Consider the following 15,377-nt stretch of genomic DNA (forward strand, 5'->3'; position numbering starts at 1 on the left):
GGTATCTGCTGCACGTGTTCATGGAGGCCGGCTGTCTGGAGTGGTGCGTCATCATCGGTCTGATCTTACGAGACGCCAGCGTCATAAAGCAGATCGTGGGGTTCCTGGACAGTCCAGAAGTCCCGTCGGAAACGGTCCAGAGCATCCGAGCCGGTCTGATAGCTGTCGACCTGTGGGCCTCGTCTGATTGGTCAGTATCACACTCAGACTTTAATTTCATATATTAATTATTAGAGCTGCAAAACGATTAGTCGCGATTAATCGATTCAAAATAAAAGTTTGTTTACATACTAAACAAATAATAAAAAATATTTGTATGTATTGTATGTAAACACACATATAATTTATATTATATATATTATATATTTATATTATATATAAATATAAATATTTTACATATAAATCTAACATATTTTTCCATAATATATACATGTATATGTGTGTATACATAATAAATATACACAGTACACATGTAGCATGTAAACATAAACTTTTATTTTGAACCTACCATAAATTTTGAACAGTAGTGTATAGCTATATATACATATATTTCTATATAATTAAAAAGTGTATGATTGGATATTTTTTTTTTATTTATTGGTTTTATTTTATTTATTATTTTATTTAGGTTTTTTTTTTATTACCATATCACTATATATATCATCACAGATATATATTTTTTATTTGTTTTTTTATTATGTTATTTTTTTTTTCGATCTATATATTCCAAAGTGTTGGATCAGATATTGTTAACATTTTAGTTTTTAACCCTAGGTCCATATATATTGTATGACAGTGTTTTAGTGCCAAATAAATAAATAAATAAATAAATCTAAGATTACAAGATTAAATTCGTAATATTTCAAGAATGAAGTTGAAAATATAGTCAAAATAAAGTCAAAATACTACAAAAATAAAGTTGAATAAAATTGAAATATTACAAAAAATCGAGAATAAAGTTGAAATATTACGAAAATAAAATTGAGTAAGGTAAAAATAAAAAGTAAAGTCGAAAATAAAAGTGAAATATTCTGAAAATAAAGTTGAGAATAAAATTGAAATATTTCAAGAATAAAGTTGAAATATTACGAAAATAAATTTAAGAAAAAAATGTAAATATTATGAGAATACAGTCGAAATATTTCTAAATATTTTATTACATATATTTTTTTAATTAAATTTAAAATGTTTAAATATTTTTGACAGTATTCTCGTAATTTTAACTTTATCTTGTAATCTTAGAATTTTTTTTTTTTAATGTGGCAGTAAAACGCCATCGCAGTATATCACAGATATAATTTTTTTTTAATTTGTTTATTTATTATATTGTGTTTTTAAAATGTATTTTTATATCTATATATTCCAAAGTGTGGGGTCAGATATTATTAGCATTTAATTTTTTTAACTCTTAGGTTCATATATATATATTGTCAGGCAAGACTTCTGACAGCTAAACAAAAAAAAAAAAAAAAAAAAAAAAAAAAAGTCATAAATGACCTTTGTTATAATTGATTCACCTATGTTTGCATATGAAATGGATTTTTTGGAAGTTCATTTATTCTCTCATTGTGTGTTTGTTGTGTCAGTTTGGGCTACAAGCCGTTCCTGAACCTGATTCGTCCTCAGCTGCTGAAGCTGATGGAGGTTCCTGTGGAGCAGGTTCAGCCCGAAGCCTTCCAGCCCACCGGAGCGTCCAAACTGAGCGAACCGCCACTGCTGCTGCTGCCCAGAGCCGAGGACGCCCGCGGGGCAATGACCTCCGCTCACCCGCTGCCTCTGGACGGCCCCGTCGGAGCCAACGCGCGGCCCCTGGAAGACACCCCACAGGAGGAGGAGGAGGAGGAGCCGTTGGAGGAAGGATCGTACGACTGCACCCTCTCATGACACCGCGCTCACATCAGACACGGACGCCTGTACGAGTGTGTGACTGTTCAGACGCGAGCCCGTGTGTGTGTGTGTGTGTGTGTGTTACTCCAGCTCATCCAGACTGCAGTGTCGTGTGTTTTGCTGTGTTTTCAGCATCCTGTGGTCAAAACCATCATGGTTTTCTTTCAACCTCCACACTGCAAAAAATCACTTTCTTAATAAGTATTTTGTCATATAATGTTTTGTTTTGTTTTTTCCAGTGCAAACATCTAAACATTCAAAAAATCTAAATACATTTACTGGAGAAATGAAATGATTGAATTTTAAGTTTTGTTTTCTGATGAAAACAATCAATATATCTCTATATATCTCTATATACATAGATATATATATATATACATAGATATATATATATATATATATATATATATATATATATATATATATATATATATATATATATATATATATAGATAGATATGTATAGATATGTATATATATGATATATATATAGATATGTATATATATATATATATATATAAAACAAGAAAAAATATCTGCCATTGGGGTCAGAAAAACTTCAAAAGGAAAATTTGATCTTTTTTTTGGACTCTAAGGGCACATTTGTTTTTCTTGTTTTGAGCAAAACCTTACTTTTTTTTTTGGATACATTTTCTTTTGATAGTACATTTTTGATTAAAAAATGAGATCAAAGTTTATCATATTGATTGTCAATAATCTTACATGTGGAATTTTTAAACGCAAAATATATTTTTTTTCCAGAACATTTTTTCAGTCACATTTATATATAAAAATATAAATATAATTTTTTCCTGTTTTAAGCATGAACTCAATAAATTTTGATAATTTTCTCTTAAGTCATAGCATAAAAACATTTATTTGTCATGAAAACATAGTTATTTTATAGCCAAGATGGCTATAATATATATAAATTAAGAAGTAAAAATATTTTTCTTTTTCTTTCTCTCTCTCTCCCTTTTTTTTTTTTTTTTTTTTTTAAGCTACTTAATTTTGTTAAAAAATAAGTATAAATATAAATGAGTATTAAATGAAAAATTCAGTGATTTTATGCTTAAAACAAGAACAGATACCTGCCAGTGGGGTCAGAAAAATCAACTTAATTCAAATGGAAAATTAGATCTTTTTTGGACCCTAAAGGCACATATCATTTCTTGTTTTGAGGAAAAAACTCACTTTATTTTTTATTTGATAATCATTGATTTTGATAATCAGTGTGATAAAACTTGATCTGAATTTTTCTGTCAATAATCTGTGCAATTTTTAAACACCAAATATATATTTTTTCAGTTTTTTTTTTCATATATATACTTTTTTTCCCTGTTTTAAGCATCAACTCACTTCATTTTGATAATTTTATCAAGGCATTAACATAACATTATTTTATAATGAATATCAAAAAGTTGACCATCACTATATATATTCTTTTTAATTTTAATGTTTTTTTTTTTCTCTCTCTGTTTTCAATATAAATTAACAAGTAATTTTTTTTTTTTTTTTTTTTTTTGTAGTATAAACCTAATTAATTTTTTTTTTTTTCAAAATAAGACTTAATTTTTCATCAAAATGAGCACTTGTCAGAAGCGTATCATCAAGAATGTTTAGATATTTGTACTGGGAAAAACAAAAATAGTAAGAAAATGATTTTTATTCATTTTATTTTTTGCAGCATAATTGAGATTCAGTCACGGCCCGATCGTTCACTCTCCATCACGACATCAGCTCACGATCAGTTTCGCCCCCAATCATGATATGAGAAAGCACACTTTGATTCTGTGGGAATCAGATGATCATTGATCAGCATGTTTTTATGGCTTCATGTTTTAATGTTAACGATGAATTATCAGCCTGACGCCTGTTTTATCGGAAGCAGATTTCATTGAGATCGTCTCCCAAATCATGTTTGATCTTGATGTTTGAAACTGACAGGTTTTATTTGTTTTTAAGCATCCTTTCTGTCCCGTTCAACACTAGTTTGATGAGCTGATGACTTTCCATTGATGACAATGACAAGACAAACACGTGCATTATTTATTTGTCAATGTTTTTTTCCAGCCATGATATTAATCGCAAGCATTTTTCGTCACTAGATCTCGGCTGACTATTTTGTTTGTTTTCTAAATCGCATTTTTGCAGTTTTGAGTGTATTTATTTGAGCGGCAGGACAAAGACGGATGTGAGGTTGTGTTTTTCTCATGTGAACGGATCGTCAGTATTAATGTGTTCAGTGTTCGTCTCATTAGCGCTGCCTTCACAACGGACCAAACCATCTACACGTATCGATGCCTTTGTATTATTATTATTATTATTATTATTATTATTATTCTAGTTCCAGTAGTTCTTCTGCATTATTGACAGTCGTCTCGGAGTATTTAGCAGCTTTAATGAGATGCATCTTTATTTTAATGCTTTATTTTCCCCCGATCGGCTCAGACGAGCAGCTTAGACCGGTCTGATCTGGTTTAGGTTTAGGCTGGTTCAGTGGCTCCCAAACCAGCTGACAAGTGCCCAAAACCCCGTAAAAACCGGCGTCCCGGTTTAGGCCGGTTGAAGCGTTTTTTCCTCCTCCTGTGGCAGTATTCCTGATGATCATGTCGTTCACAAACCAAAGAGCTTCACGGACGCGTTCACGGTACAGATTACCCACAGTCCCTCTGACGTCACGTCGATCTGGTTTGAGTCGGTACTCTCGAGTTTCTTCATCTGTACAGTTTCAAGTTTCTTCTCAATGCAGTGTACAGAGAGTTTCCTGGACAATAACTTTTCTACTCCGTTTTCTATATTTCCTGTACATAAAGAACAATAAATTATTTTTTAAACATCATGTGTGCTGTTGTTTTTTCATTAGCGGTTTCAGTGCTGGGAAAATATTTACATATATGTAATAAAAGTACATGCTTTTATTTATCAAGGATGCATTAAATTGATCAAAAGTGACAAAGTGTTTAAAGAAATGCTTTTCTTTTGAGTTTTCTTTTCATTTGTGATAACTGAAAAGTAAGATGCATCACAGTTACCACACAAATATTGTGCAGCACAACTGTTTTCAACATTGCTAATAATCATAAATGTTTGTTGAGCAGCAAATCAGTATATTAGAATGATTTCTGAAGGATCATGTGACACCGAAGTAAATTACAATTTACAGTATATTCACACAGTCTCACTCAAAGGGAAAATTTACGTATATATAAAAAGTTTTTTTTTTTTCTCTTTTGATAATAATTTTGATAATCATGATAAAGTTCAGTACTGCTTTTTTTTGTCAATTTTAATTGTGCAATTTTTGAATGACAATTATGTTTATTTATATATATATATTTATATATTATTTATGTTTTTATGCATAAACTCACTTCGTTTTGATAAATTTTATTTATATTATGATAATATATATAGTGATTAAGGTCAAATTTTTCATCTTGGCTGTAAAATGTTACGTTTTTATAACAAATAAATGTTTTTATGCCTTATCTTAAGATATTAAGTCATTTTTTAAATAAAATGATCAGAATGAAGGGAGTTCATGCATAAAAACAGAAAAAGAAAGAAAAAAAACATAACACAGATATAAACATAATTGTCATTTAAAAATTGCACAATTAAAATTGACAACAAATGACTTACTATCTTAAATCAGGGCATAAAAACATTTATTTGTCATAAAAACATAACATTATTTTATAGCCAAGATGAAAAATTTGACTTTCATCACTATATATATATATATATATATTGTTTTTTTTCTCTACATTTTATTTATATATATAGAACATAAACCTATTATTTAAAAAAAAATTCTCTACATTTTATATATATATATATATATTTTTTTTCTTTCTTTTTGTTTTTATGCATGAACTCTCTTCATTTTCATTTTATTTAAAAAAAAATGACTAAATGTATGTAAATATATATGTAAAGAATTTTATAGAGAGTGCATAAACCTAATTATTTTTTTTATCAAAAATAAGACAATGTGAAGAGTTAATTTGCATAACCTTTTTTAATATTTTTTTTTTTAAATTTAAATTTTTTAAATTCATTGTGCATTACAATTAATTTCAGTCAAAGTTGGGTTATTTTCATTAAGCAAAAATAACTTCTATAATTCTAATATTTCACAATTTTTGCTGTATTTTTAATCATATAAATGCAGCCTTGGTGAGCTAAAGAGACAAAAAAAACTAAAGCGAAAAAAAAATTCTGTACCATAGTGTGCTAAAAGTGTAAAAATATTTGGAGAAAAAAAATTAAGTTGACATACGATTGTTAACGTTTTTCTTTTTTAAAAACATTTGTAAAAAAATCTTAATCTTTTAAATATTTTTTATATATTTAATATTTTAAATCGCTGACTATACTAAAACGAAAAAAAAAAAATGACAGGAGACCAAAAGTGATTGTTATAGAAAACTGATTAATCTCAGAAGAACAATTAAGTGCAGCAGCTGATATAAATAAACATGAATCAGAACAATTTTGACATTAAGACATTAATGAACAATCAATCAATTACTCAAGTGATTCGTGGACATCAAAGCTACAGCATTTGTGACAAGAAATGAGTTTCATAGTTTGAGTCACAAAACATGAAAATATGACTAGTTTAAGAAATTAAGAGAAATGTTATCAAAAATATTTACAGATTTAGGCTTAACGTGATTAAAGTTCATCACTGCGAGTGGCTGTTGACTGTATTACAGTGATGTGCAGAAGTTTCTGTCATTGCTTTTGTTTGCTCAAGTCAGACATGCAAATGTAAATGTAACACTAGTTAGTAACGTTAGTAAAGAAGCACAGTGAAAACTTGACTGTGACGTTGTGGGTTAATATGAGAACAGACTGAACATAAACAACATTCTCATTGAATATTCTCCCAAATACACGTCGACTTTCCTCCCAAACAAAAACACAAACACAGGTTAGTTTTGATGAACAGCATTAATTAAACATTCATCTGAAATCAAGAATTCATTTTAAGAATCTCAGCTTGAACACAATTACACCTTGATCCAATCAGCAAATAATATGACAAATACTCTCAAGCTCGTTTCATTTTAAAAGAAACGCACATGGATTTACTGTCATTTTACTATAGTAAAGCTCATTTTAAGGCTTTAAATCCAGTTCAGTCCAGATGAACATTCAAACCGTTTTTCCTCCCACAACGATCAAACAAATAAAACACAAACGTGAACAATCATCCAACGCTTCAAACATGAATAAATAAAAAAGCACTCAGATGACATCGTTTACTGCGGTAATACCGTGTTTCTGAGTGATCAGAACTCAATCTGAGGCTAAAGTTGCATAAAACACCAGCTTGAAAGTCGTTTTCGCTATATGTTGCGTTCATGTCAGAATGACCGTCGTCACCAGATCACCGACAGGAAGTGACATCATCAGCGCTTGAGAGTGACGGGATTTCAGTCGAGATCTGAAAGCACTGAATCTGATGCTGTGAATCAGTGAATCAGTTCAGATATTGACACAAATCCCACAAAATCAGGCAAGTCACGTGACACCAAAATCAAAACCGTTCAGATTTTGCATTATTTCCGTGACAATTAAACACCTTACTCAAAATTCTCATTGCTTGTTAAAAAAAAAAAAAAAAAAAGTATATATACATACAGACAGACACACTACTCGCTCAAAAGTTTGGGATCAGTAAGACTTGTAATGTTTTTTTTTTTTTAAAGAAGTCTCTTCTGCTCGTCAAGGCTGCATTTATTTGATCAAAAATACAGAAAAAAACAATAATATTGCAAAATGTTATTACAATATAAAATACTGGTTTTTATTTTATTCTACTTTAAAATGTAATTTATTTCTGTGATGCGCAGCTGAATTTTCAGCATCATTACTCCAGTCTTCAGTGTCACATGATCCTTCAGAAATCATTCTAATATGCTGATTTATTATTAGGAAACAGGCTTTTCTTTGCAACCTGTGATTCTTTTTTTTTTTTTGGATTCTTTGATCAGTAAGTTAAAAAAAGGACAGCATTTATTCAAAATAAAAATATTTTCTAACAATGTAAATCTATGCTATCACTTTTTTATTAATTTAACACATCCTTGGTGAATTTCTTTCAAAAAAAAAGAAAGAAAAAAATTTTACTGACCCCAAACTTTTGAACAGTAGTAAATATTTTAAATAAATGCTGTTCTTTTTAACCTTTTATTGATCAAAGAATCCTGAAAACGTATCACAGGTTTCAAAAAAATATTAAGCAACATAACTAATCTAATAATAAATCAACATATTAGAATGATTTCTGAAGGATCATTTGATGCTTAAGACTGGAGTAATGATGCTGAAAATTCAGCTACGCATCACAGAAATAAATCTGATTTTTAATGTATATTAAAATAGAATAATGTTTTTTTACATCATAATAATATTTCACAATATAACATTTTTTCTGTATTTTTTTATTTAATAAACGCAGTCTTGATGAGCCTTAGAAACGTATTTAAAATACATTAAAAATCTTACTGATCCCAAGCTTTTGACCAGCAGTGTGTGTGTGTGTGCGTATATGTATATATATATATTTTGTTTTTTTATAGTCATGCTCATAATTGTTATATTACTATTTGTTTATGCAAAAACAAAAAAAAAATTAAAAATTTTAATTGGAATAATAAAAATCTAAATAAAATATTTATATCTAAATAATCAGAAATAATTTTAATTACAAAAACTAAAATTAAATAATTGTTTTAATATTAATATAAATATTAATTTACATTTAGTACACTTTATAATTCTTATTTTTTCAGATTTTTTTAAATTAATGAAATACCATGATTTAGTTATTTTATAATATGTTAAATGACAGTATTTCATTAATAAGAATCACAAATGAGAAAAAAGAATGAGAATTACAAAAACAAACCAAAAGTAAATTAATTAATATTTAATATTTTGGAAAAAAAAATAATTAACTGATCATTGTATCTCATTGTCAAATTTTTATAAAATAAATAAATAATTAACATAAAATGTCACATGAGAATTTGGGGTAAAACATGTTGAATTATCTTGAAAATAATGTCCTGTAAAAACGTTATTCTAATGTAGGCTTGATTTTCTTAATGCAAAATAAAATAACACTCCTCAGATTTAGATTTGGTGTTGAAACGCAACCCAGTCAAATAAATAAAATTAACAAAATAAAAATAAAATAAAAATAAAAATAAAAATAAAATAAAATAAAATAAAATAAAATAAAATAAAATAAATGCAAACACTGTCAGTTGGTTGGTTTGTGAATAAAGGAGCTGATGAGTTCATGGATCTGCAGTGATGGAGTGTGTGTGTGTGTGTGTGTGTGTGTGTGTGTGTGTTGGGGTCCACTCGTGTCCTTCAGTATCTGTACATGTGATAGGTGCTGACCCAGGACGATGGAAACGCCCAGGCCGGGAATTTCTTCAGTAAAGATTCCAGCGGCTCCGAGCGTCTGTCCGGACCGAAGAAATAATGAGAAGAGATGGCCAGAGAGATCAGACCCTCGTCAGGAGGTGCGTCAGAGGAGCGGGACGGCTGAAAGAGCACAAACACACACAAACTCAGATAATGAACACTTCCGCTCTGCTGCGGCTCCAAACACATCAAACTCACCTGGATCTCAAACCAGAAGCTCCAGGCCGGAGCGTCCAGACCGTGAGAGTAGAAGATGAAATACTCTCCGCTCAGGTCGAACTGCGGCGTCCCGTCACCGAACGACCAGCCGATCAGAGACGCGCCCGATTCAGGACGCAGATACAGAGACATGTGACTCGGACCTGAAAGAGAACAGCCGATCATGAGCACAATACGGTGCGTTTGGGACTCACTAAACCAGGCTAACAAACTCATTAAATCAGCATTTAATGAACCTCAAAAAAAAAAATCTAACAAAACAGAAAAAAGTTAATGCATATTTAGGAATAAATGTTGGAGAAATCTTATTATTATTATTGCAAAAATGCAATCATTTTGTAATGTTAAATTATATATTTTTTTACTTGTTTATATGCAAATATTTGTCGTATTTTTTAAAATGAGCTAAATGTTAATTTTATAAAAAATATATTTTTAAAAAATCTTTTGAATTTTAAATTATTAACAGTCATTATTTTTTATTTTTTTTATTTATTTATTATTATTATTATTATTTTTGATCATCATTAGATATTTTGATATATTTAAAAATGCTTTTATAAATATATCTCAAATGTGTTTACATTTCTATATAAAAATATACTATATAATATATACTATTTATATAATTTATATTGTATATTTGTTCATGAACATGAATTTCTGAACCTGATTTTTATTGAATTATAATTTGTATATTTGAATTTTTGGATTTAGTTTCTGAATCAGATTTTTCTTATTTTTGGATTTAAATTGAATTTTGAATTTTTTGAATCAGAATTTACTAATCGGAATATTTGGATTAGAATTTTTTAAAAATTGAATTGGTGAATTTGAATTTTTAAATCTCAATTTTTTTATTTAAATTTCTAAATTTTAATTAGATGTTTTTCATTTGAATATTTGCATTTGCATATTTACATTAGAACTTTTTTAATTTCACCAGAATTTTTTAAATCAGAATTTGAATTTTGAATATATATATACACACACACACACACATTTTTATATAAAAATACTCTCGATGTAAAGAAAAACATATTATATACAAAATGTAAATATTTGTAATGTGTGTTTATGTATGTAATATGATTTGCATATCTAACAAACAAGTTGAAAAATAAAATATTAAATAAATATTAAATATGTATAACAAACTAGACATTAAATATATGTAATACAATTTTCAAATAACAAAATTCAAAATAAAAGCAGTTTAAGTAATTGACAATCATTACTATTTCTGATAATGCATATATATATATATATATATATATACTATGTACATGAAAAATATATATGTATATAATATATATGAAAAACATAATTCAAACTAAGAAGTTTCAGTATTTTTAAAAAAATGCTTTTGAAGAATAAAGTTATCGACATTACTGATTATAACATTTTATTTTATATTTATGACAAATATTAAACTTTTTTTGTTTATTTTTATTGAGAAAAAAAATATGTGTTAAACTAAAATCAGTTTTATGACGTAAAAATAAATTTTGAAAAATAAAGTTATCAAAAGTCATTATGTTTCATGAAAATCCTTCATCTTAGGTTCAAGATGAAATGCCCCTGAACTCTGACCTTTGACCTCGAAGCTCATTTTAACGGTTCCCCACTCAGTGACCTGTCTGGATAAAAGTTGGAACTCCAACGGAGCTTGAGGAGAGACTGCAGGAGCCGGAAGATACCAGCTCTTCCTGAAATAAGAGGAAGCGGAGGTTTACTGAAGAGCTGACAGAGAGAGAGAGAGAGAGATTCAGCAGTGATCTCCGTCACACTCACTTCACCAGGAATTTGACGGGCAGGAACCACGGGAATCCGCAGTAGGGCAGCCGGTCGGAGCAGCGCGTACGGATGCTGTCGTTGACGTGCGGGACGTGAGGCGTGATGTGCTGCATGCCGCCGTAATCCAGACTGTTGATCCATAACCCCGAGTCCGAGCCCTCCACCGAACCGTCCGGAGCGTGAAACACACGTGTGCTGTGCTGAAACACATCAACAATTCATCTAAAGTGCTTTAACAAAACATAAATATGAAACATTTTGTCTTACATCTGCCACTTGACTTTAAAAAAAAAAAAGTGATGTTATTACAGCCTTTCATTTTAATGACAAATAAGATGGATCAGTGGTACCTGGACAAAGACTCGTTTGGGTCGCGGGCTGGACGGGTCGGCCGAATACGGGAAGAACAGACCACAGCAGACCAGAACAAACATCAGCACAAACACTGATCCCAGACCAGCCAAGATGCGCTTCGTACTGCAGCTTAGATAGATGAAATGCATCTGGAGAGAGAGAGAGAGAAATTGGTGTAAGGAATGGTATGTTAGAATTCGATGTATTATTTCATTAAAATCACTGCTTGTTTTATTTTGAATTAGAATTTTTCATTTTTAAAGCAGAATTTTTTCAAAATTAAATTTCTGGATTTTTTTTGTCAGAATTTTGGAACCTGAATTTATGAATTACAACGATTAATTTCAGAATCTGTTTTTTATTTTTATGTCTGCATTGGAATTTCTGAACCTGAATTTGTTTAAATATTTGAACAAAACTTTCTGAATTTGAATTTTCAATTTTGAATTTTTGAATAAGAATTTCTAACTTTGAATTTTGGGATTTGATTATCTGAACCTGATTTTTTAATTTAAATATTTCACACTAAACTTTCTGAATTAGAATTTTTGAATTACAATTTTGAAATTTAGAATTACCACATTTGAATTTCTAGATTTACATTTCTGATTTAGAATTGTTCGAATCAGATTTTTTTTTTATTTAAAAATTTTGGATTAGAATTTTTGAATTAGCATTTCTGAACCTGATTTTTTTATGTAAATATTTAAATTATTTGTTTTATTAGAATTTCTGAATCAGAATTTTTACATTTATTTTTTTTTAATTTAAATATTTGAATGTGAATTTTTTAATGTATATATTTTTTATTTAAATTAATTTTTCAACTTGAATTTCTGAATTTGAGCTTTTGAATTACAATTGTTTTTATTATTATTAAATTTTTTTTTTATTTGAATTTCTCAATCAAAATTTTTTAAATTAAATATTTGAATTTCTTTTTTCGATGTATTATTTCATTAAAATCACTGCTTGTTTTATTTTGAATTAGAATTTTTCATTTTTAAAGCAGAATTTTTACAATTAAATTTGAATTTTGGGATTTGATTATCTGAACCTGATTTTTTAATTTAAATATTTCAAACTAAACTTTCTTAAATTTAGAATTACCACATATGAGTTTCTAGATTTACATTTCTAATTTAGAATTGTTCGAATCAGATTTTTTTTAAATTAAAAAATTTTGGATTTGAATTTTTGAATTAGCATTTCTGAACCTGATTTTTCAATGTAAATATCTGAATTAATTTTTTTATTACAATTTCTGAATCAGAATTTTTACATTTAATTTTTTTTATTTAAATATTTGAATGTGAATTTTTTAATATATTTTTTATTTGATTTTTTTTTTTATTTAAATTAATTTTTCAACTTGAATTTCTGAATTTGAGCTTTTGAATTACAATTGTTTTTATTATTGAATTAATTTTTATTTGAATTTCTCAATCCAAAATTTTTTAATTAAATATTTAAATTTTTTTTTTTTTACTTTTTGAATATATGAATTTTACTTTTTACGTGAACTTTTTATTTAAATATCTGAAGAAAATTTTCTTTTTTTTAATTTTTGAATCAATTTCCAAATTAGATTTTTGGGATTTGAAGATCTGGATTTGAATTTTTGAATTTGAATTTCTGAACATAAATATTTTTTAATTTAAATATTTGAATACAACTTTCTGAATTCGAATTTCTGGATTTAAATATTTGAATTTGAATTTCTTTTCAAATTTGTTTTTAGTTGAAAATTTGGATTTAAATTTTTACATCTAAATTTTTTAATTTGAGCTTCTAAATTACCATTTTTTTAATCCAAATTAGACTTTTTGAATTTCGAATCAGAATTTTTTGAATACAAATTTTTTAATGTCTAAGTTTTAATTTTGAACTTTTAATTAGATTTTCTTTATTTGAATTTTAATTTTCTATGTGACAGTCTGTATGACTCACAAGATACGAAGACAGAATGACGGTCGCGAGGGTAATGAGTGATGCCATTACAACGTCGGGTGGGATCTCTGTTCCGCTGCGGCCCAGGATGGGTGTGAAGATCTCAAACACCACCCAGATGAGGAACATGATGTGGACGTACGGCACGGCGAGACCCATCAGATACAGGACGGAGTACTGAAGAGACGCTCCTGAATACACACACACACAGATGAAGAGCAGCCCTGATTTCTCCTGGACTCGACTACTGTGAGACTCAAACACACTAGAAGCAAATCAAAACAACATCCACAATCATGCAGGTGTGTCTGACCTCTGGCTCTGAAGTGTTTGGTGAGCAGCAGTTTGCTGGCGAGAGGGAAGACGACCATCATCATGGGCACGTACGCCGAACACAAGCCGCGCTGAGTGAGGAAGAGCAGCGCACAACACCACAACAGCAGACTGACGTCAAAGAAACGCTCCGACAGATCCACACCGCTCACACCCTGACACAGAGACAAACACATCACGACAAATCAGCATATTAGAATGATTTCTGAAGGATCATGTGACACTGAAGACTGGAGTAATGATGCTGAAAATTCAGCTGCACATCACAGAAATAAATTACAGTTTAACACATATTCACCTAGAATTTTTTTTTTTAATTGCTAAAATATTTCACTATTTTTACAGTATTTTTGATGAAATAAATGCAGCCTTTGTGAGCAGGAGAGACTTCTTCTTTCAAAAACATTGCAAACTCTTACTGACCCGAACAGTAATATATCTGTGAAATAATAAATAATGTCATTAAAAATGCATTAAAGATCACAAAAGAACACTCAGAATGAGGAAATGATGTTATGTGACCTGAATAGACTTTAATAACTAATCTGGGAATTAAAGTGTAACTATACAAACAAGAACAGAGCTTTGACAAATAATGTAATATTGCAAAACCACGACAATGTGAACAAACACACATTGTTCTAATTCTTTTATAACATATAATAGCGGTTTTCATGAGCTTATATTTAACTAAGAGACTAAATGGGATATTTGAACTTTTACTGCAGGACTATTTACATGAGCTAAAACAGATTACCATTTCAAAACATGAAATGGTAAAAATCTTCAAAGAGGTTTTTTTTTTATCAGTTACAGCATCTCAAATACACACTTTCATTTCAACATTCATAAAGAATGAAATCACTGAGAAACACTGTTTCCATCTGTCGTGTTAATGAGATGCAGCTATGAACTCTGGGACTTTTGCTGCGGGTCTTTATGTTGGTAACCGCGTCTGATTAATTAGTCATTAGTAACTGGACACGCAGGTAAAGACCCTCAGTGACATTGATGGAGAACAGAACTCAACACTCAGTAACTAGTCCTTACAGACACTCATCTGTTTCAAAGACGTCCTACAAACATCTGAAACGTTAAAAATGTCATCTAGAAACTGATCATTTAAATAAACAAATGTCTTTTGTTTTCGAAAAATGTCAAAAATAATTGTAAATATTTTTTTGAATAGTAAATAATTGTAATTGATTTAAATGCATGAAAAACTACAGGGTTCACTGTGATTCGTTTTAAAAAATACACATATAAGTTTAAATAATTTGTACTTTTATCTTGTTTTCCAGTTAAAAGTCCTTATACAAGGTAGATTTATCACAATATGTACTTTTTTATGTATTATTATTTTGCATCCTTAAACAAGCTGGCAA

The 15,377-nt window shown here is 29.0% G+C and overlaps 2 protein-coding genes across 3 annotated transcripts in view; one reads left to right on the forward strand and one right to left on the reverse strand.

Moving 5' to 3' along the window:
* ric1 (RIC1 homolog, RAB6A GEF complex partner 1) overlaps positions 1–2,252 on the forward strand; it is a 43,653-nt gene extending 41,401 nt beyond the window's left edge. For both annotated transcript variants that reach the window (XM_051093590.1, XM_051093591.1), the window contains exons 25-26: positions 2–190; positions 1,587–2,252. In XM_051093590.1, coding sequence (XP_050949547.1) covers positions 2–190; positions 1,587–1,884 — 487 coding nt within the window. In that variant the 3' untranslated portion in view covers positions 1,885–2,252. The remainder of the gene's footprint in view (position 1; positions 191–1,586) is intronic.
* Positions 2,253–6,305: 4,053 nt separating this feature from the next.
* LOC127153029 (endoplasmic reticulum metallopeptidase 1) lies at positions 6,306–14,242 on the reverse strand. The gene is made up of 7 exons (XM_051093956.1): positions 13,973–14,242; positions 13,660–13,850; positions 11,706–11,858; positions 11,353–11,555; positions 11,152–11,267; positions 9,538–9,701; positions 6,306–9,459 (listed from the first exon to the last, which is right to left on the reverse strand). The coding sequence occupies exons 1-7, from the start codon at positions 14,166–14,168 to the stop codon at positions 9,283–9,285; spliced, it is 1,200 nt and encodes a 399-aa protein (XP_050949913.1). The 5' UTR covers positions 14,169–14,242; the 3' UTR covers positions 6,306–9,282.
* Between the last annotated feature and the right edge of the window lie 1,135 nt (positions 14,243–15,377).

Source organism: Labeo rohita, chromosome 21 (genome assembly GCF_022985175.1).
Source record: "Labeo rohita strain BAU-BD-2019 chromosome 21, IGBB_LRoh.1.0, whole genome shotgun sequence".
Taxonomy (NCBI): Eukaryota; Metazoa; Chordata; class Actinopteri; order Cypriniformes; family Cyprinidae; genus Labeo; species Labeo rohita.

Coding starts and splice junctions, on each gene's coding strand:
- LOC127153029 (XM_051093956.1), bottom strand. CDS start 14,168: ATGTGTTTGTCTCTGTGTCAGGGTGTGAGCGGTGTGGATCTGTCGGAG. Junction 13,851..13,972: donor CAAACACTTCAGAGCCAGAG/GTCAGACACACC, acceptor GTGTGTATTCAG/GAGCGTCTCTTCAGTACTCC. Junction 11,268..11,352: donor CCCGTCAAATTCCTGGTGAA/GTGAGTGTGACG, acceptor CTCTTATTTCAG/GAAGAGCTGGTATCTTCCGG.